Source organism: Ovis canadensis, chromosome 16 (assembly GCF_042477335.2).
Source record: "Ovis canadensis isolate MfBH-ARS-UI-01 breed Bighorn chromosome 16, ARS-UI_OviCan_v2, whole genome shotgun sequence".
Taxonomy (NCBI): Eukaryota; Metazoa; Chordata; class Mammalia; order Artiodactyla; family Bovidae; genus Ovis; species Ovis canadensis.
In genome coordinates, this window is record NC_091260.1 from 46626791 (window position 1) to 46647395 (window position 20605).

General features: G+C 37.9%; 1 protein-coding gene across 4 annotated transcripts in view; it reads left to right on the forward strand.

The window, feature by feature from the left end:
• C6 (complement C6) overlaps positions 1 to 20605 on the forward strand; it is a 77047-nt gene that overhangs the window by 14712 nt on the left and 41730 nt on the right. For all 4 annotated transcript variants that reach the window (XM_069555805.1, XM_069555808.1, XM_069555806.1 and 1 more), the window contains 3 exons: positions 6934 to 7075; positions 11621 to 11759; positions 16847 to 17047. In XM_069555805.1, coding sequence (XP_069411906.1) covers positions 6934 to 7075; positions 11621 to 11759; positions 16847 to 17047 — 482 coding nt within the window. The remainder of the gene's footprint in view (positions 1 to 6933; positions 7076 to 11620; positions 11760 to 16846; positions 17048 to 20605) is intronic.

Below are 20605 nucleotides of genomic sequence, written 5' to 3' on the forward strand. Positions count from 1 at the left end.
GAATTCTTTTTAATGGCTGAGTAATACTCCATTGTGTATATGTACCACAGCTTTCTTATCCATTCATCTGCTGATGGACATCTAGGTTGTTTTCATGTCCTGGCTATTATAAACAGTGCTGCGATGAACATTGGGGTACATGTGTCTCTTTCAATTCTGGTTTCCTCGGTGTGTATGCCCAGCAGTGGGATTGCTGGGTCATAAGGTAGTTCTATTTGCAATTTTTTAAGGAATCTCCACACTGTTCTCCATAGTGGCTGTACTAGTTTGCATTCCCACCAACAGTGTAGGAGGGTTCCCTTTTCTCCACACCCTCTCCAGCATTTATTGCTTGCAGATTTTTGGATCGCAGCCATTCTGACTGGTGTGAAGTGGTACCTCATTGTGGTTTCGATTTGCATTTCTCCAATAATAAGTGATGTTGAGCATCTTCTCGTGTGTTTGTTAGCCATCCGTATGTCTTCTTTGGAGAAATGTCTATTTAGTTCTTTGGCCCATTTTTTGATTGGGTCGTTTATTTTTCTGGAGTTGAGCTGCATAAGTTGCTTGTATATTTTTGAGATTAGTTGTTTGTCAGTTGCCTCATTTGCTATTATTTTCTCCCATTCAGAAGGCTGTCTTTTCACCTTGCTTATAGTTTCCTTTGTTGTGCAGAAGCTTTTAATTTTAATTAGATCCCATTTGTTTATTTTTGCTTTTATTTCCAGAATTCTGGGAGGTGGATCATAGAGGATCCTGCTGTGATTTATTTCTGAGAGTGTATTGCCTATATTCTCCTCTAGGAGTTTTATAGTTTCTGATCTTACATTTAGATCTTTAATCCATTTGAGTTTATTTTTGTGTACGGTGTTAGAAAGTGATCTAGTTTCATTCTTTTACAAGTGGTTGACCAGTTTTCCCAGCACCACTTGTTAAAGAGATTGTCTTTACTCCATGGTATATTCTTGCCTCCTTTGTCAAAGATAAGGTGTCCATATGTGTGTGGATTTATTTCTGGGCTTTCTATTTTGTTCCATTGATCTATATGTCTGTCTTTGTGCCAGTACCATACTGTCTTGATGACTGTGGCTTTGTAGTAGAGCCTGAAGTCAGGCAAGTTGATTCCTCCCGTTCCATTCTTCTTTCTCAAGATTGCTTTGGCTATTCGAGGTTTTTTGAATTTCCATACAAATCTTGAAATTATTTGTTCTAGTTCTGTGAAAAATGTGGCTGGTAGCTTGACAGGGATTGCATTGAATTTGTAAATTGCTTTGGGTAGTATACTCATTTTCACTATATTGATTCTTCCGATCCATGAACATGGTATATTTCTCCATCTATTAGTGTCCTCTTTGATTTCTTTCATCAGTGTTTTATAGTTTTCTATATATAGGTCTTTAGTTTCTTTAGGTAGATATATTCCTAAATATTTTATTCTTTTTGTTGCAATGGTAAATGGAATTGTTTCCTTAATTTCTTTTTCTACTTTCTCATTATTCGTGTATAGGAATGCAAGGGATTTCTGTGTGTTGATTTTATATCCTGCAACTTTACTATATTCATTGATGATCTCTAGTAATTTTCTGGTGGAGTCTTTAGGGTTTTCCATGTAGAGGATCATGTCATCTGCAAACAGTGAGAGTTTTACTTCTTCTTTTCCAATTTGGATTCCTTTTATTTCTTTTTCTGCTCTGATTGCTGTGGCCAAAACTTCCAGAACTATGTTGAATAGTAGCTGTGAAAGTGGGCACCCTTGTCTTCTTCCTGACTTTAGGGGAAATGCTTTCAATTTTTCACCATTGAGGATAATGTTTGCTGTGGGTTTGTCATAGATAGCTTTTATTATGTTGAGGTATGTTCCTTCTATTCCTGCTTTCTGGAGAGTTTTTATCATAAATGGATGTTGAATTTTGTCAAAGGCCTTCTCTGCATCTATTGAGATAATTATATGGTTTTTATTTTTCAATTTGTTAATGTGGTGAATTACATTGATTGATTTGCGGATATTGAAGAATCCTTGCATCCCTGGGATAAAGCCCACTTGGTCATGGTGTATGATCTTTTTAATGTGTTGTTGGATTCTGATTGCTAGAATTTTGTTGAGGATTTTTGTATCTATGTTCATCAGTGATATTGGCCTGTAGTTTTCTTTTTTTGTGACATCTTTGTCAGGTTTTGGTATTAGGGTGATGGTGGCCTCACAGGATGAGTTTGGAAGTTTACCTTCCTCTGCAATTTTCTGGAAGAGTTTGAGGAGGATAGGTGTTAGCTCTTCTCGAAATTTTTGGTAGAATTCAGCTGTGAAGCCGTCTGGACCTGGGCTTTTGTTTGCTGGAAGATTTCTGATTACCGTTTCAATTTCCGTGCTTGTGATGGGTCTGTTAAGATTTTCTATTTCTTCCTGGTTCAGTTTTGGAAAATTGTACTTTTCTAAGAATTTGTCCATTTCTTCCACGTTGTCCATTTTATTGGCATACAACTGCTGATAGTAGTCTCTTATGATCCTTTGTATTTCTGTGTTGTCTGTTGTGATCTCTCCATTTTCATTTCTAATTTTATTGATTTGATTTTTCTCTCTTTGCTTCTTGATGAGTCTGGCTAATGGTTTGTCAATTTTATTTATCCTTTCAAAGAACCAGCTTTTGGCTTTGTTGATTTTTGCTATGGTCTCTTTTGTTTCTTTTGCATTTATTTCTGCCCTAATTTTTAAGATTTCTTTCCTTCTACTCACTCTGGGGTTCTCCAACTCTTCCTTTTCTAGTTGTAGAGTTAGGTTGTTTATTTGACTTTTTTCTTGTTTCTTGAGGTATGCCTGTATTGCTATGAACTTTCCTCTTAGCACTGCTTTTATAGTGTCCCACAGGTTTTGGGTTGTTGTGTTTTCATTTTCATTAGTTTCTATGCATATTTTGATTTCTTTTTTGATTTCTTCTATGATTTGTTGGTTATTCAGAAGTGTGTTGTTCAACCTCCATATGTTGGAATTTTTAATAGTTTTTCTCCTGTAATTGAGATCTAATCTTAATGCATTATGGTCAGAAAAGATGCTTGGAATGATTTCGATTTTTTTGAATTTATCAAGTTTAGATTTATGGCCCAGGATGTGATCTATCCTGGAGAAGGTTCCATGAGCACTTGAAAAAAAGGTGAAATTCGTTGTTTTGGGGTGAAATGTCCTGTAGATATCAACTAGATCTAACTGATCTAATGTATCGTTTAAAGTTTGCGTTTCTTTGTTAATTTTCTGTTTAGTTGATCTGTCCATAGGTGTGAGTGGGGTATTAAAGTCTCCCACTATTATTGTGTTATTGTTGATTTCCCCTTTCATACTTGTTAGCATTTGTCTTACTAAAGCATTTTTAAAAGCCAGGTAAGGGAAGGGAGTCACAGGATATGTGATCAGCTCATGCACAGTTCTCTAACTGGCTGGTGATGAGGTAACAGGGGTGTGTCACTATCAGTCCTTAGGCTCCAGGAGGCCTGGGGCTTTGTGTTCATCGTCATCAAGAGGTTAACATCTTCCATTTGGTGGGGGATGCTCACACCTGTGAAACAACTCAGGACATGTGCTTCAAAAGTATACACACACACACACACATATATATATTCAGTAGGTACTTCAGAGAGGAGCTAAAGCAGGGGATATGAGAGAACGCTAGCTGGAAAAGCCCCACAGGGTCCTGCTCCATTACAGAAGTATCAAATGAATAGACTTTCTTACATATCTGGTACCCTGATCATAAACCTAGGTTAATGAGAATTGTACCTTACAAGTGTATCTCTACCTCCATCTGATAAAATGGGAGTTTTAGTGTAAAATATAAAAAATCAGCTCTTTTTCAAATTTGTGAGTACTATGTTCAAAACTTTTAAAAACTGTAAGATATGTCTTTTTTTTCTCCTTTAGGTAAAGCATCTCTATTTCAAACTAAATTAACCATTCTGCATTGCCCTAAGAAAAGCAAACAAGAAAAACCAGAGATGTGTTATTTTAAAAAATAGGGTATCTTTCAGGTTATATCTTAGGATTGACAGGAATTTAATTCCCTCTATATTTTCAGTCTTGTGTGATTATGATGCTCGTACCTATAATAAATGTCTTGATATAAAATTTTGAATAATCAAAGGATGATTTAATTACTTGCATTACATTCCACCTTTCTTACTGATGATTCTTCAGCTCAGCTCAGTTGCTCAGTCGTGTCCGACTCTTTGTGACCCCCGTGGATTGCAGCATGCCAGGCTTCCCTGTCCATCACCAACTCCCAGAGCTTGCTCAAACTCATGTCCTGAGTCAGTGATGCCATCTAACCATCTCATCCTCTGTCGTCTCCTTCTCCTTCCACCTTCAATCTTTCCCAGCATCAGGGTCTTTTCCAATGCGCCAATTCTCATCAGGTGGCCAAAGTATTGGAGATTCAGCTTCAGCATCAGTCCTTCCAATGAATATTCAGGGCTGATTTTCTTTAGGATGGATCGGTTTGATCTCCTTGCAGTCCAAGGGATTCCCAAGTCTTCTCCAACACCACAGTTCAACAGCATCAATTCTCTGGTCCTCAGCTTTCTTTATAGTCCAACTCTCACATCCATATATCACTACTGGAAAAACCATAGGTTTGACTAGATGGGCCTTTGTTGGCAAAGTAATGTCTCTGCTTTTGAATATGCTGTCTAGGTTGGTCATAGCTTTTCTTCCAAGGAGCAAATGTCTTTTAATTTCATGGCTGCAGTCACCATCTGCAGTGATTTTGGAGTCCAAGAAAATAAAGTCTGTCACTCTTTCCATTGTTTCCCCAACTATTTGCCATGAAGTGATGGGACTGGATGCCATGATCTTAGTTTTTTGAATGTTGAGTTTTAAGCCAGCTTTTTCACTCTTCTCTTTCACTTTCATCAACAGGCTCTTTAGTACCTCTCACTTTCTGTCATAAGGGTGGTATCATCTGCATATCTGAGGTTATGGTTGTTTCTCCTGGAAATCTTTATCCCAGCTTGTGCTTCATCCAGTCCGGCATTGTGCATGATGTACTCTGCATATAAGTTAAATAAGCAGGGTGACAATATACAGCCTGGATGTACTCCTTTCCCTATTTGGAACCAGTCTGTTGTTTCATGTCCAGTTCTAACTGTTGCTTCTTGACCTGCATACAGATTTCTCAGGAGGCAGGTAAGGTGGTCTGGTATTCTCATCTCTTGAAGAATTTTCCAGTTTGTTGTGATCTACACAGTCACAGGCTTTGGCCTAATCAATAAAGCAGAAGTAGATTTTTTTTCTGGAATTCTCTTGCTTTTTCTATCATCCATTAAGATTATTAACCCCCCAAAAGTTGAAACTAAGTGCTTTCTGGGGAACTCTTTATTAGTTAAAAAAATCAATTCAACAAAATATCTAATTTCCTCAAGCATTTCAGTTGATCAAAATAGTCACTCATAGCTGTATTGAAATGTTGACCACAATTTAAGATAGATAATGAGATGTGTGTGTGTGTGCATGAAGGTGCTCAGTCGCTCAGTCATGTCTGACTCATTGCAACCCCATGGACTGTATAGCCCACCAGGCTCCTCTATCCATGGAATTTTCCAGATAAGATAGTCCTGAGTAAAACATTCAATCACTGTTGATGAGACTTGTACATAATGGTACAGATGCCAGCATTCCTGATTATACGCAAGAGACTGAGGAGCAGGAGACGGGCTATCTGTCATTGTAGAAAGAGTGTTTCAATTTCAGTAATATACAGGCACACACTGTTTCCTAGGATCATAATGAAATTCAGCAAGTTTTAAAAGAAAGAATTATCTGAGTTGGTACTGTTTTCTTTTTTTTTAATTTTTTTTATTTTTTTAATTTTAAAATCTTTAATTCTTACATGCGTTCCCAAACATGACCCCCCCTCCCACCTCCCTCCCCACAACATCTCTCTTGCTATCTAACACTGTGGTATCCAGGCATTTAATGTGTCCAAAAAATAGATATAGTAAATTGTATGTAGTGAAACTCTTATTAATGGTAATTATAACAGTAATCATATATAGTGAATATCTACAATAAAATATTTAATAATGTATAGTAAAGTGGGGGCTTCCCTGGTGACTCAGACAGTAAAGAATCTGCGTGCATTGCAGGAGACACAGGTTCTACCCCTGGGTCAGGAATAACCACTGGAGAAATGAATGGTAACCTGCTCCAGTATTCTTACCTAGAAAACTCCAGAGGAGCCTAGAGGGCTACAGTCCATGGAGTTGCAGAGTCAGATACAACTTAGTGACTTACACTTTCACTTTTTTTTTCACTTTTCAAAATAATTATATATAGTAAAATATACTGATAGTAAGTGTGCAATTTGATTTTGACAAATATATACACCCACGTAAATGACCCCCAATCAAGGTACAGAAAATCTCCATAAACCCCAAAAGTTCCCTGTTTCCTGTTTCTAGTTAATCCTTCTTATTCTTGAACATGAGATAAAAGACTCAGATGGCATGCCTCGTCTGTGTCCAGCTTCTTTCTCTCAATATAAAATTTTAGACATTAAGTCACATTGTTATGTGTACCAGTAGACATGTGTGTGTGAAATTATAGTTTTTTAAAAATAAAAGCAGTGACCTTGAGTCTATTATCCTGAATTAAAACAAAATTCTGAGCTTATTGTTAATTTTCTCCTACAGAACATGATTTCTGCAGCAAGCTCACTGTAGTGGGAATGGGATTCTAGAGTTGTTTCTTTGATTTAAGACAATCAGCTCAGGAGTGACTAATTCTATCCAGACTCTTGCAATCCTAAACAAGAAGAGAAAATATCAGTTTGTTATTCCATTTCCTTATTTCCCATCAAAAATAATGAAAACTGGCCCTCTACCTTCCCTTGAAATTTAAAGTAAACATGTTTCAAATCAATAAATACTCTGTTAAGTGACCATTTGTTGTCCATATTACTATTTCTTGACCAGGTCGCTGCATTGCCAGCAAGTTGGAATGCAATGGAGAAAATGATTGTGGAGACAATTCAGATGAAAGGAATTGTGGGAGAAAAAAACCAGTATGTTCACGGAGCTATAAACCCATCCCTAGTGTACAGCTGATGGGCATGGGGTATGTAACATCTTTTTATCATTTGGGAAGTAAAACCATTTCAAAACCAGAGCTGGAAGCAGCAATGAAGCAGTGAGACCCACCCCTGTTCACATTCCTCATTAACCTCTTACTCCTCCCACTAGTCCTATCTGCCCCTGATACTTGGCTGCCAGGCTTAATGATAAAAATAATTACTTTTAATTTTTAGCTATTTAATAAAGTAAAATGATAATTTAAATTTAGCATTTTCACATTCAGTGCGTAGTAGACAATGCTATGAGTACTTCATAAACATAGCTTGTTTAAAGTCTTATGGCAGGTATTCTTTCCTTCCTGAGTTCCCTCAGGGCTCACCAGTTCACCATTGGTGGTAGCTGCAATTGCTAACATCCTTTGTTTACTGATATGGCAGGAAATATTCCACTTCTCAAATGGTGTTTAAGCATCATTCAGTGACTGGTATTTTAAAAATCACCATTGAGCGTTGATCTTCTAAAACTTATTCACAATATTTCCCTATTACAATCCTATTTAAAAAAAAAAAAAAGCAGAAAAAGAAAAGAAAACAAGAGCTAAGCCTTAGTTGAAAGCATAAGAAAAACCAGTAAAGGTAATTTCTTGTACTCTCCTGTTCTCATGATAAATAATTCTCCCTTCAGTTTTTGGCCAGAAAGCAAATAGTATTATACGGGCTTTTATTGCTTTGTAGTGAGATTTTTAAAGTCTTTACTTGTACTGCCCGACTTGCATAAAAAGAAACCTTGAGGCTCTAAAGACAAACAGCAACAGTTGCAAATACAACCTCATTTGATTAGAATGAAAACTAGCAGCTGTAGAACCAAACTCAAGTACAGCAATAAAGTGCAACAGCCATTAATCTGGAAGTGAGAGGAGGCTCCTCCATCCATGGGATTCTCCAGGCAAGAATACTGGAGTGGGTAGCCATTCCCTTCTCCAGGGGATCTTCCTGACCCAGGGATCGAATCCAGGCCTCCCGGATCGAAAGCAGATTCTTTACCGTCTGAGCCACCACCTACTTCTGCATTAATTCACAATATCATGACCAAGTAAGTGAACATCTCTCAGCTGTAATTTCCCCAGCTCTAAGTTGGATGGCTACAAACTGATTTGAGGTTGTGTTGCGCTTCATGGGGTCGCAAAGAGTCAGACACGACTGAGCGACTGAACTGAACTGAGCGACTGAACTGAACTGAACTGAGAACTCCTAATTAAGAGTTATTTCAACAAGAGTGTTTCACAGCATCTTCTTGTCAAGGTACAGAAATGGTTTCCTTTTTTTCTTTTCTTTGGAAGAAAAACTCAGCCAAAACCTCCCACTGATAATCCCATTTTCCAATGTTCTGATTGATTCTGGGTAACATTACAAACTCACCTCTTGTTCAGTTGATCCAGACTCTCGAGTTACAGATGGGAAAGACCACATGCTGTGTGTACTTTGGCAGAAGGACCATGTGGGACTCTGCCAGCCAGAGCTGCTGTCCCAAGGATTCTCAGAAATGAGCAAAACCCGCTGGCTCAGGGACAGCCAGTCCTCTCCTCGCCTCCCCAGGGATTGAGAGTTCTGAGAGCTGCTTACTGGAATCTCTAATTTTCTGGCCTTAAAATCGCTGCTTCTCTCCAACACATTTCTACCCAAAAAAAGAAGCTTCCTGAGTGACTGTCCTTCACTTTTAAATGGCATCTTTCCAATAAAGAATTTAATAAGACATTCCAACATTGTTACTTTGTCAACATCAGTCACCAGGTCTGAAATCTGAAGCAAGAACCAGGCAATAATAGTGTGCTGCTTATGTTCTCTCAGGCTCAGACAAGGTAAAAATGCATCCACACAGACACACACACACACACGTAGAAATAAATACACAAACACCCATGCATATTTATATACAGAAATTCTAATGAAATTCAAAAAGTTATAAAATATAACATTAAAGTCATATTAGATAAAACACTTTAGAAACCTAACATAATAAAAGCCACAATGTGTTTGAGACACCAAAATATTTAAAATTAACTTAAATACCACAGAGGTGAGTAGAGAAAATAGTGCTAAAAACTGCTACATAGCTGACTTCACTTCTAAAAGTCTCCTTGGGGTGCCCTAAGAGGGCCACCTCCACAAAAGTCCTATCTTCAGCCTCTGCCAGCAGTGACTACCATCAGAGATTCCTCATGACCTGCGAGCCATTTTCCTCAAGCCCTTTCTTGCTAGTGATGAACTTATAAGTAGACTGGATAAGGGCAGTATAAGATCATCAGTTTTTTTTTTCCTCATTGACCCCTCTTAACTCAGAAAATGAGTCCTAAACACCTGTGTTAGTCATGTTAACTTAAGTACTTTGGAAAGTTTTTCCCAGACCAGCTCCTCTTACTTCCTCCCTCAAATGCCCACTTATACAAACTCAAATATGGATGAGAATTTGACTATGAGATATATCTTACAGGAAAGGTAAGAATCATTCTTTTTTATCAGTTTTACTGAGATTTGATTGACATGTGGGTTTTCCTGTTATGTACATCTTTTATTCTCACACCACTGCCACACCTCAACACTTTTGATGCCAGACATAGGCAGGGGGTTTCCCCCACCAAGTCATTGTCTGTGACCCCAGCTGACTGCCCCACAATTTAATTGAATTTTGACCTCAGCTACCTGAAGACAGTATTAGATCCCCTCGGTTCAGGGCTCAGTCCTGCAAGACTGCCGCCGCTCCCCCCAGAATGTCAGACACCGATTGCAAGTTCAGGTTCGCATATGTGCTCCTGTCACACTGAAGATTCCCATAAACTCCTCCTTGGGTTTGATTAATTTGCAAGAGCTACTCATAGAAGCCAGTAAAACAATTTACTTAAATTCACCAGTTTGCTATGAAAGAATATGATAAAGGATACAGATGACCACCCTGTTGGGAGAGATAGGTACAGCAAGGATGCGGAAGAGGCATGAGCTTCCATGCCTTGCTTAAGTACCACTCACCTGCACCTCCGTATGCTCACTGACCTGGAAGCTCTCTGAACCCCATACTTTTGGGATGCTTATGGAGTCTTCATTACATAGGCGTAATCAGTCATTACCCCTGTTTTCAGCCCCTTTCCCCTCTCTGGACAATGGAAGGTAGGGCTAAAAATTCTAAGCTTTGAATCATGGCAGGATCTGTGTTGTGACCAGCACCCATCTGGGAGCCCACAAAGAATCACCTCATTGGAACAAAAGGCACTTTTGTCACTCAAGAAATTCCAAGGTGTTAGAAGCCTTGTGTCAAAAACTGAGGTCAAAGACTAAATATTAGGAAAAAAAGATGCTCTTAGTGCTCTTACTACATAAATTACATGGGTTTTGGGAGCTCTGTGCCCAAGAAATGGGCAGCAGACACCATTATGGGTATTTTCTATGATCTCATCATTGGTTTCCCTGGTGGCTCAGTGGTAAAGAATCCACCTGCAAGGCAGGGGACGCAGGAGATATGGGTTCAATCCCTGGGTTGAGAAGATCCCTTGGAGGAGGGCATGGTAACCCACTCCAGTATTCTTGCCTGGAGAATTCCATGCAAAGAGGAGCCTGGTGGGCTACAGTCTACAGAGTCACAAAGAGTCAGACATGACTGAAGCAACTAAGCGTGCACGCATTATCTCATCATATGTGATTCAGCAATACTAAATTTTTGACAAAAACTTTTTTTAAAGAATTAATTTAACAGATATTAATATCTATAAGAACTTGGAAAACAATCAGCATTCTGGAGTAGTTCTTATCTACCACGAAACAGTTTCTTAAATACTTGATTTGTATTAAGCTAATTAATCTGTCTGTGCTTCAATTTCCTCATTTGTAAAATGGGTATAATAATTGTGCCTATATCACATGGTTGTCATAAATATTAATTAAATATAATATTAATATCAAATACAGATCAAACAGTACTAGACACAGTAAACATTATGTAAGCATTTGTTAAACAGATTTTAAATATCATTATAGTTATTAGTATAAACAATAATAATAGATTATAATTCTATTAAAATATTGCTGTTACTATTTCATTATTAGCTCTTTATAAGAATTCTTTTACTGTATGATAGTAAAGACAGTGGACCCAGAATGGCATAAATTATGTAGTAATTTATTTCATAATCTGCTTCCAAAGTTTGTATTGGTTTTGTAAGTCATGAAATAATTATAAACCTAAATTTTATCTCATAGTGAAAGGTTGGAACAATTAAATAAGTGGAATAGAGAGAACCTAACAGATGAACACCCTTTTGGGAGAGATAGGTATGGCAGGGATGTGGAAAGGGCATGAGCTTCCATGCCTTGCTTAGGTACCACTCACCTGCACCTCCGTGTGCTCACCGACCTGGACGCTCTCTGACTTCCATACCTTTTTGGATACCTCTCCATAAACTGGAAAACATGGACTTTCCTTCAAGCCATCTGTCAAGAGTCAAAACATGCCTAAGAGAAGAATTTCTTTCATATAAATACAATAAATGTTAAAGACTGCTTTACATCTATTGAATTCTTAAAAATTACTCTGTTTCTAGGTTTCATTTCCTGGCAGGAGAGCCCAGAGGAGAAGTCCTTGATAACTCTTTCACTGGAGGAGTGTGTAGAACTGTCAAAAGCAGTAGAGCAAGTAATCCATACCGTGTTGCGGCCAATCTAGAAAATGTCAACTTTGAGGTACGACAACCTATCTTGAGGGCATTCCAAATGCCAATGGTGATTATAAGCTAAATTTCAATGAAAAGAGAGTCATGAAGGAAGGGACAGAATAAAAAGGTAATGAGCATTCTTCATCACTATCATGTGCTGACATTTATTCCTTCCACAGCTCAGTAATGTCCGTGTTTTCATCCTCAATTCACAGATGGAAAACAAGGAAACTAAATTGCCCAAAGTTAAGCATCTATCAAGTAGTTGGGTTCAAGATTTAAGCACAACTTTTCCAAATTCCAGAGTCCATGCTTTCTCCCATGAACAAATAGCTATACTAGGTCCCCACTCAGATAAATGACTTGGTGTATTCAGAATCTTCTACCATAGTTCTCTCAGATAACCACAAAATTTAGACATAAAACACATTTTAAAAATCCAGATGAATTTAAGCATAATGGGGGTAATTCTACTTACCTTCCATCCCATTCTACTAGTTGGTTTGGTTTTCTTTTCATTTTTCTGAGTCATAAGGAGCAGTGTGTTATATATTCTTAGAATCTATCCCAGCGCCTTACACATGATAAGTACTCCATACTTGCTGAACTAAAGTAAACAGTTTGTTTCTTCTCATTTATGATAAGGCAAACAGGAAAGACAGGACTTTAATTGTTGTATCCATGCATACAAATTTGACATGCTAGGGAGAATTTCAGAAAATCTAATGATTTCTGAGACCACTTTTCAGATAATATGAATTCAGCAAATCATTCGATCCTTTAAAAAAAAAGATTATATTCATATAAATACAGTCATTTTCCAATTTGACAAACTCGACTTAAAAACCATCTAATACATATTAATGGATACAGTCTTGGAATCCAACTGTCAAGTTCAAACTCCTCTGGGGAGACTTACCTTGGGAAGTCCCACCTCTGCCTGGAAGTAAATGTGACTAGAGTAACAAGTGACCCTGAGCAGGTAAAGAAAATCCTCGCTCTCTCGCCACAGATCCAGCAGATGCTAACCCCAGAGGATTCACTACCACCAAGGGAGGTAGAGAAGGTCTTGCTGGAATGCTGAAAAAGAACTCAGAAGAGACATATTTCCAAAGAAAAGATAGCATCAAAAATTCTGTCAATGATGGAAGATGTATTCTATTCTTAAGATGTAGGCTTTGTAGGAGCTAAAACCCAAATGTTTATATACATTATTGTTATGTTGAAGGAAGTTTTCTAGCTCCTAAACAACCAATCCATTAACTTACTTTCAAAATAAATAACTCCCCCCCCCAAAAAAAATACTGCCTATACTCTCAGCAAGCATCTCTTTTATACAGTTTTACAAGTAAAAAATCTTGGCTCAACACATGATAGTAAAATATGGGCAGAGTTAACACTTTACGCTTAAGTAATACTATGAGTTTTACTCAAGTGCCATAACAACCTTCCCAGAAAGAGAAATTTACTTTATGTTCCTCTTATTAATAATAGGATATTTAAGATAATTGAAGTTAGAAACCTTCTCAGAGTAATGCAGCAAGTAAATGGCACAGTGAATGAGAATTTGTGCCAGATGAGACCTTGATAATAAAGTATCAAGAAAGATATTAATGACTCTACAACAAGTGCCAGGTCTGAGTACCTGTCATAAACTCTCATTTAAAAGTTATCACCTGTGAAGTTCACCAATGATGTGCTAGAGTCAGCTTTTCCAGCTTACAAAAGCCAACTGTTAAATTTTCAAGACTTTTGTAAGCTGATTATTAAACATGACCATTATTAGATATTAAATATATGATCTTAAATTAAGATTAAATAAAGATATTAAATTAAAACAAAGATATTAAAAACACATGATAATTACTCAAAATATATCACTTCTCAATTATTTTGGCACATTTGACCACGAATCTATGCTCTTGAAGCTACTTGCATTTATTGTATCATAAAAGTACTACGTAATAATTTGCAGGACACAACACTTAACCGTCAATGCCAATTGGCAGTCCTTGCTAATTGTTAAAAACCATTAGCTTCCCCACCCCCCCAAAAAATAATAATTTGCTACTGTGCATCTTTTTCCAAGTTTGAATTCAAGAGTATCACATAGGTAGTTAGCTTGAAATCAGCATAGTAGGAATATATACAGCAAGAGAAAGGCCAATGCTGTAGTATTAAATCACAGGGTTTTTTGTTGTTTATTTCCCCCCCTCAGACAATTGGTTTTTAAACATTTACCCGCAGAATACTGGATCTACCCATGTAACTTAGTAACCCAAGCCTGCATGCCAAGTTTCATCAGGAAATAACAGCCTGAAATTCCTCATTCAGAAGAAAGTATATTCTTTTCGTTATCCATGTAGTTCTGAAACTCGTTCTACCTTAAGAAGCTACCTGAGTTGGTCTCTATCTATATGCAATTGGGCTGTAGGTAAGATTCAACTGCTGAGGAAGGTTTGAAAATGACCAGAGCCAAGGTCACTTACTTTCCTTACAGTAGCTCACTTTCCACTGACCCCTGTTAGCAAGCTATTACTTTGTTCATGCCATTAACAGGCATCTGTGCAAATCTAAGCTATTCCTCACTGAAAACAGCAGAGGAAGAGAAATTCAGCAGGCATCTGACTTCCATTCTTCTACAGTATCAGAGCATATTGAGACAATGGAATTCATGAGCTGGCTGGTACACAAAGATTAGAGAAGGCTGCTGAATGGAAGGCAGTTGGACAGGAAGTCAGAATGGAAGACGGTAGGAAGAATCTTGCCCCTCAGGGGTCTCCCAAGTGCTAAATGCAGAGCTCTGTCACAGTACGACCCCTGCACCAGTCCCCAGAGTTGTATCACTATCTCAGGACACCTCATCTCTTTTCTTAAGAGTTGCTGCTTGCTACTGGCTGGACGCTAAGTACTTACTGTCACCAGCAAAGTACAGAGCGCAGTTATCACTAGTCTTTTTGATTCTTACCAATATACTGACCTACCTAGATAACATTTCTTGCTGCATCCTAAAGCCTGAAAGACTTCAAAGGTCTGAAGTGCCCCAAAGCCTCTCCAAATCCCTTGTGAAATTCATAACTTTAGGTTCTGTCTCTAACCCTCACATCACAAGCAACCAAGGGTCACCATCCTGTCCATTCCCCCAGCCTCTCTCAACTGTTTTCTACCCCTCCCTACAAACCCAGCTCCTTTCTTCAGATACAAAAGTGAAATGTCGACACATGTCAAGCTCTAGGAGGTCATCAGCCCACAAGATCCACAGATAGTCAGGATGGACTAGAAATAAGATGTAAAATGGGGATTAAAACCTTTTTCCCAGAGTTTGCTTAACATCTCTTTCTGGGAAAAGCTAGGAAGATGAAGCTAATCAGAGCTCACCAGCTGTTCTTTACACATCATGAAAAGAACTCATCTTTCTCCTTTTGAAATTGTCTTGGCTTTCCATATTCCTGTTCATGGAACAGCATTCCCATTCATTATTTCTCTCTCTCTTCCCACCCCTGCCCCCGCCCCCACAGGCACATGAACACACACACACATACACCTCTTAGTCAACAACTTCTGTTGATTTACCTCCTAAATATCTTTCAAATCCACCACTTTGTCTCTACCCAACCAATGTTGCCCTCGATCTGGCCATTCTTCTGTTTCAACTTTTTTGCAACAGTTTTTTAAACTGCTCTCCTTGCCTCTAGTTTAGCTACAGTTAATATGATCTTTGCAAAACAATATGTGGCATCCCCAATTTTTCAATCCTTCAATTAATATTGTTAAAGAACTTATTAGATGCAAAATCTTGCCTTTAGAAGTCAATTCAAATGCTTTATCAGAATATAGGAGGCCTGGCCCCAGTTTCCCAGTTCAATTTTTCAGCATTGCTCAGCGATAAACTTGCTTTCTCACCAAGCTAACATACATGGTCAGATTTTCTCTGAGCTTCTTCCCAGGATACCCAATGTCCTTACTTTATATGCAAATATATTTTTTCTTTAAGTTGACACATCTTTTCTTACATGAGAGTTAATTTATAAAACTAAATATTTGTAGTCAAGCTTTTTAAACAAATATTAAAGAAATGTCAGCAACTACATTTAATTATGGTTGTATTGCTTTGTTGTTAATGGATGCACTTCATTTTTGGACATTTTAAAAGCTAACTAGCATGCACTGCAATGTCTCAAAGGAATCCTGAACTTTTGACTGTATTTTACTGTTGAGCAAGACTCTCTTGCAGCTGGGTTATTTCTTCCCTTGACTAATTGTGCAAGCTATTTAACTATGACATGTGGTTTGCCTCACAGTGCATTTTAATATTAAATAATTTAAAACAAGAGTTTTTTTCATTACCAACAAAACAAGCACTTTTAACATAAAGAGGTACTCTTCAATCAATCAAATTTGCAATTTTTAAAAATTTGTCCATTGTTCTCTTATTAGCATAACCATAGCAAGGGTTTACCTTGTGCTTGGAAAATTCATCAAGGACTCATAATTCAAGTTTCACTGGCTGCTTTTTCTCTTCCTCCCAGACCCGGTCAGATGAAAACCGATCACCACTTACCAGACAGAACCAATGGATTATTGGTGATTTGTTCTCTGTCTTGCAGACTTGGCCAGTGAAGTGCTAATGCCTAGTATATGAATAAGTCTGAGGGGTTCAGGATGGAGCCAGAGCAGAGTAGGACAAGATCTGCCCTCCACTTTTCTAGGTCTCAATTTTCTGAAAGATACCTTCCATTAGCTTAAAAAGAGCATCAAATTCACAGGCAGACTAAACTAGGTCTGTGTTCTTGTCACCTCACTAAATCTCAGTTTAGGAGTCATTTCCTTGATGGTAACTTCCCTAGTATTGCCTCTCTGAATGTTATAGTTATTTGTGGCAATCCCGTTGGAAACATAATGCTACTCTCATTGAGTGTCTGATTGTCTCTCTCCCTCACTAAACTATTAACTTCCTGAAGACACGGACTAATACTATTCCTTGTTCTCTAGGAAAATGGGTCCACAATAACTGTTTACTGAATGCATCAATGAATGAATGATCATTGGATTAGGTGTTCACAAATAGCTCTAATTTCCTAAATTACGTTTTATTTCTTGTGGATTTTCCTCCAGGTGCAAACTAAAGAAGATGATTTGGAAACAGATTTCTACGATGATTTAATTGCCCTTGAAGATAATAAACATCAAGAAGCCTTAGGTTCTAGCCAAGCTACGGGCTCTTTTCATGTACCGATTTTCTATTCCTCAAAGAGAAGTCGAAGCAGCTCCCATACTTCTGCCTTCAAACAAGCCATTCAAGCCTCCCACAAAACGGTAATAAAAGTGGTTCTTGATCTTTTTAATTTTTCCTGAAAAATAACACTGATTCCAGCAATCATGCAAGGAGAAGGAGATCATTTTAATATCAAATAGTAGGATTTCTAACATAGATTTAAGTAGACTTACTTTTTTTGTTGTTATAGCCCACTTCAAAAGTTATAGAGATAATAATGCCTTTTTTGCAAGCATTTGGCTGTGCTTGTGGTTGTGTTCTTGCTATTTTAACTTTTGTCTTATTATTTTAAGCGCATTTCTTATAAACCACATGTAACAGAATATTGTTTTTTTTTTAACATAATCTGACAGTCTAGGGTCTTTGCTGGAGAAATTCAGCCAACTTCTATTTAGTATCTTTCTGAAATATTTAATCATGCTCCTTTCCTCTTTAATGTGTCTCACTCATTTAACTTTGTTGCTAGTTTCTTGTTTCTTTACTTTTCTTTGTCACATTTCTTCTTACTTTTTTTGGTCATTTTGGAAGTTCTACTAAACTTTTAAATTCTGCTGGTACTTACCTTTCTCTGGTTAATGCACATAATTAAACCAATGTCTTTCTTTTATTCCATAAGGTAATATATAGCCTCCACCAAAGGATTAATCATTTTTCTACTCCCCGCATTCCATTCCCACAATCTCCTAGCAAACATATTTGCTTCTTTCTTTCCCCACCACTACCACCACAAGCCTCCAAAGCCTTCAGTTTTATTGAGATAGAATCTTTGTATTCCAAGCTATTCCTAGGGATTGTTTTGTATTCTTTTTTATATTATATATGTTCATTAGTCATTTATTCTGGATCCCATCTTCCCTATTAACGATTCCTCACATAATACTGATAAATTCCAGTTCAGAACATGTATTTTGCATTTGTGTATTTCTTTGTATGTGTGTATGTGTATATATATTACATAGGTCTATATCCCATATACATGCTCATCACCACTTCTTCTTTCATCTTCCCTTTCTTGAGATCCTGTTCTCATTCAATTGCCATATTTCCAGTGTTTTCTTTAGGTAGGATACATGCAAAGTATATTCCCTAAATCCTTATATATATACAAATGTCTGTCTTTTCATTGAACAATAAAGATGCAAAATATCTTGACTGGAAAAAGGAATCTTGGAACACAGTCTTCTTTTCTTGATAGCTGGTGGATGTTATTCTACTATCTTCTAATTTCTATTGTAACACAGGAAAAATTATATGTAAGCTGATCTTCTTTCTTTTGTTCTCTCTCTGGAAATTTGAAATTTTTAATACTCTAAGCATTGGACTTTATCTACTAATCTTGCCAGGAACTAATGGAACTTTTCAATACATAAAACTGCATTTTCATTGGTTAATCTTTCCTCATATCTTCCTTTTTCCTTTGTTTGCTTGTAAAATCTTCTAGATATGTATTCCAACTCTTAAATGATTTAGGGGATAGATTTCTATTAGGCATTTTTAGACATTTACAAGTGTCTTTTAAAATAGTATCTATTTCTCATTACAACCACCACTCTAAGTAGGATTTGTTCTTTCCAAAGAGACATATGGGAAGATTGGGTCCTGAATCCAAGAACTTGATGGCAGATGTGAAAAGAATAGACCAAAGTACCAGTGTCAGAACCAAAGGCACCAGCACTGGAGGGCACCATTTTATTGCTCTTTATGTTTCTACCATAGTGCCCCTCATATTTTTTTTATTAATTCATTCATATACTTATGTAAATATGAGTACTTATAATACTTTACAGATAAATTTTCCAAGCATTTCATTTGTCTTCAAAAGAACCCTAAGAGGTAATGTTGTTGTTCACTCAGTCATGTCCAGCTCTTTGCGACCCCATGGACTGCAGCATGCCAGGCTTCCCTGTCCATCACCATCTACTGGAGCTTGCTGAAGGTCATGTCTATTGAGTCGGTGATGCCATCTGACCATCTCATCCTCTATCTTCCCCTTCTCCTCTTGCCTTCAATCTTTTCCAGCATCAGGGTCTTTTCCAATGAGTCAGCACTAGGTGGCCAAAGTATTGGAGTTTCAGCATCAGTCCTTCCAGTGAATATTCAGGGTTGATTTCTTTTAGGATTGACTGGTTTGATCTCCTTGCTGCCCAAGGGACTCTCAAGAGTCTTTTCCAACACCACAGTTCAAAAGTATCAATTCTTTGGCACTCAGCCTTCTTTACTATTTAACAGGTAATGGTAGATATTTTTAACATCATTTTGCAGATAAGTAGATTGAAGTCCATATATTTATTTTTAATTCAACTGGCATCCATCACAGACCTACCCTGCATCAGGCACTATACTCAAGTACAAGAAGCTAAGTGACTCTCATGATCGTAAAATGAGGAAATGCCAGAATTGGGAATTGAAATCACTTTTCTAATTTTTGCCCACTATTCACATCTACCACATTCTGTTTCAAGCTTCTTGCTTATCTTCATCAAACTCTGAAAAGAGTATAGCTCTAGTGATATGAGCATGTAAAAAAGAACAAAACAGATTCCTTTTATAACACAGATTGTTAGCCTACTTTAAAATTTTTTCATTTATTTATTTTTGACTGTGCTGGGTCTTCATTGCAACCCAGGCTTTCCTCTAATAGTAGCAAGTGGGAGCTACTCTCTACTCACAAGGTGCAGGCTTCTCGTTACAGTGGCTTCTCTTGTTGAGGAGCACGGACTTGGGCACACGGGCTTAGTTGCTCCACGGCATGTGGGATCTTCCCAGATCAGGGATCAAACCCATTTCTCCTGCACTGGCAGGCAGATTCTTTACCACTGAGCCACCAGGGGAGCCCCTGTTAGTTCACTTCTGAATGGATTATGGGTTATATCATGGATTATATCATGCCCCTCACACTTAACCAAATTATTAAGACAAGTTAGTGTCAGAATTACCAGGAAGTAAAAATACATCTCCCCAGGTCCTTCTTTTAATTTACTGATTCAGATTATCTGGGATTGGGTGTGAGATTCTGGCTTTTTTTTTTTTTTAAGTCCTCCAGCTTGTGACTGAAGTGACTTAGCAGCAGCAGCAGCAGCAGCTTGCTCTAATATCATATCCAGGATTGGAAATGACTGCCCAAAAATATAGTCAAAGCTGAGGAGAGAAATAGAGGTGTTGAAATATATATGTGCGTGTGTGTGTATGTGTTGTAGTCCCTCAGTCATGTCCAGCTCTTTGTGAGCCCACCGGGCTCCTCTGTTCATGGAATTTGCCAGGCAAGAATACTGGAGTGGATATCCATTCCTTTCACCAAGGAATCTTCCCAACCCAGGGATTGAACTCAGGTCTCCTGCATTGCAGGCAGGTTTCTTTTATTGAATGAGCCACACGTGTGTGTGTGTGTGTGTGTGTGTGTGTGTGTGTGTGTGTGTGTATCTACACAGACACATATATACACCAGCTTCCCTGGTGGCTCAGAGGGTAAAGCATCTGCCCGCAATTTGGGAGACCTGGATTCGATCCCTGGATTGGGAGGATACCCTGGAGAAGGAAAAGGCAACCCACTCCAGTACTCTTGCCTGGAAAATCCCATGGACGGAGAAGCCTGGTAGCCT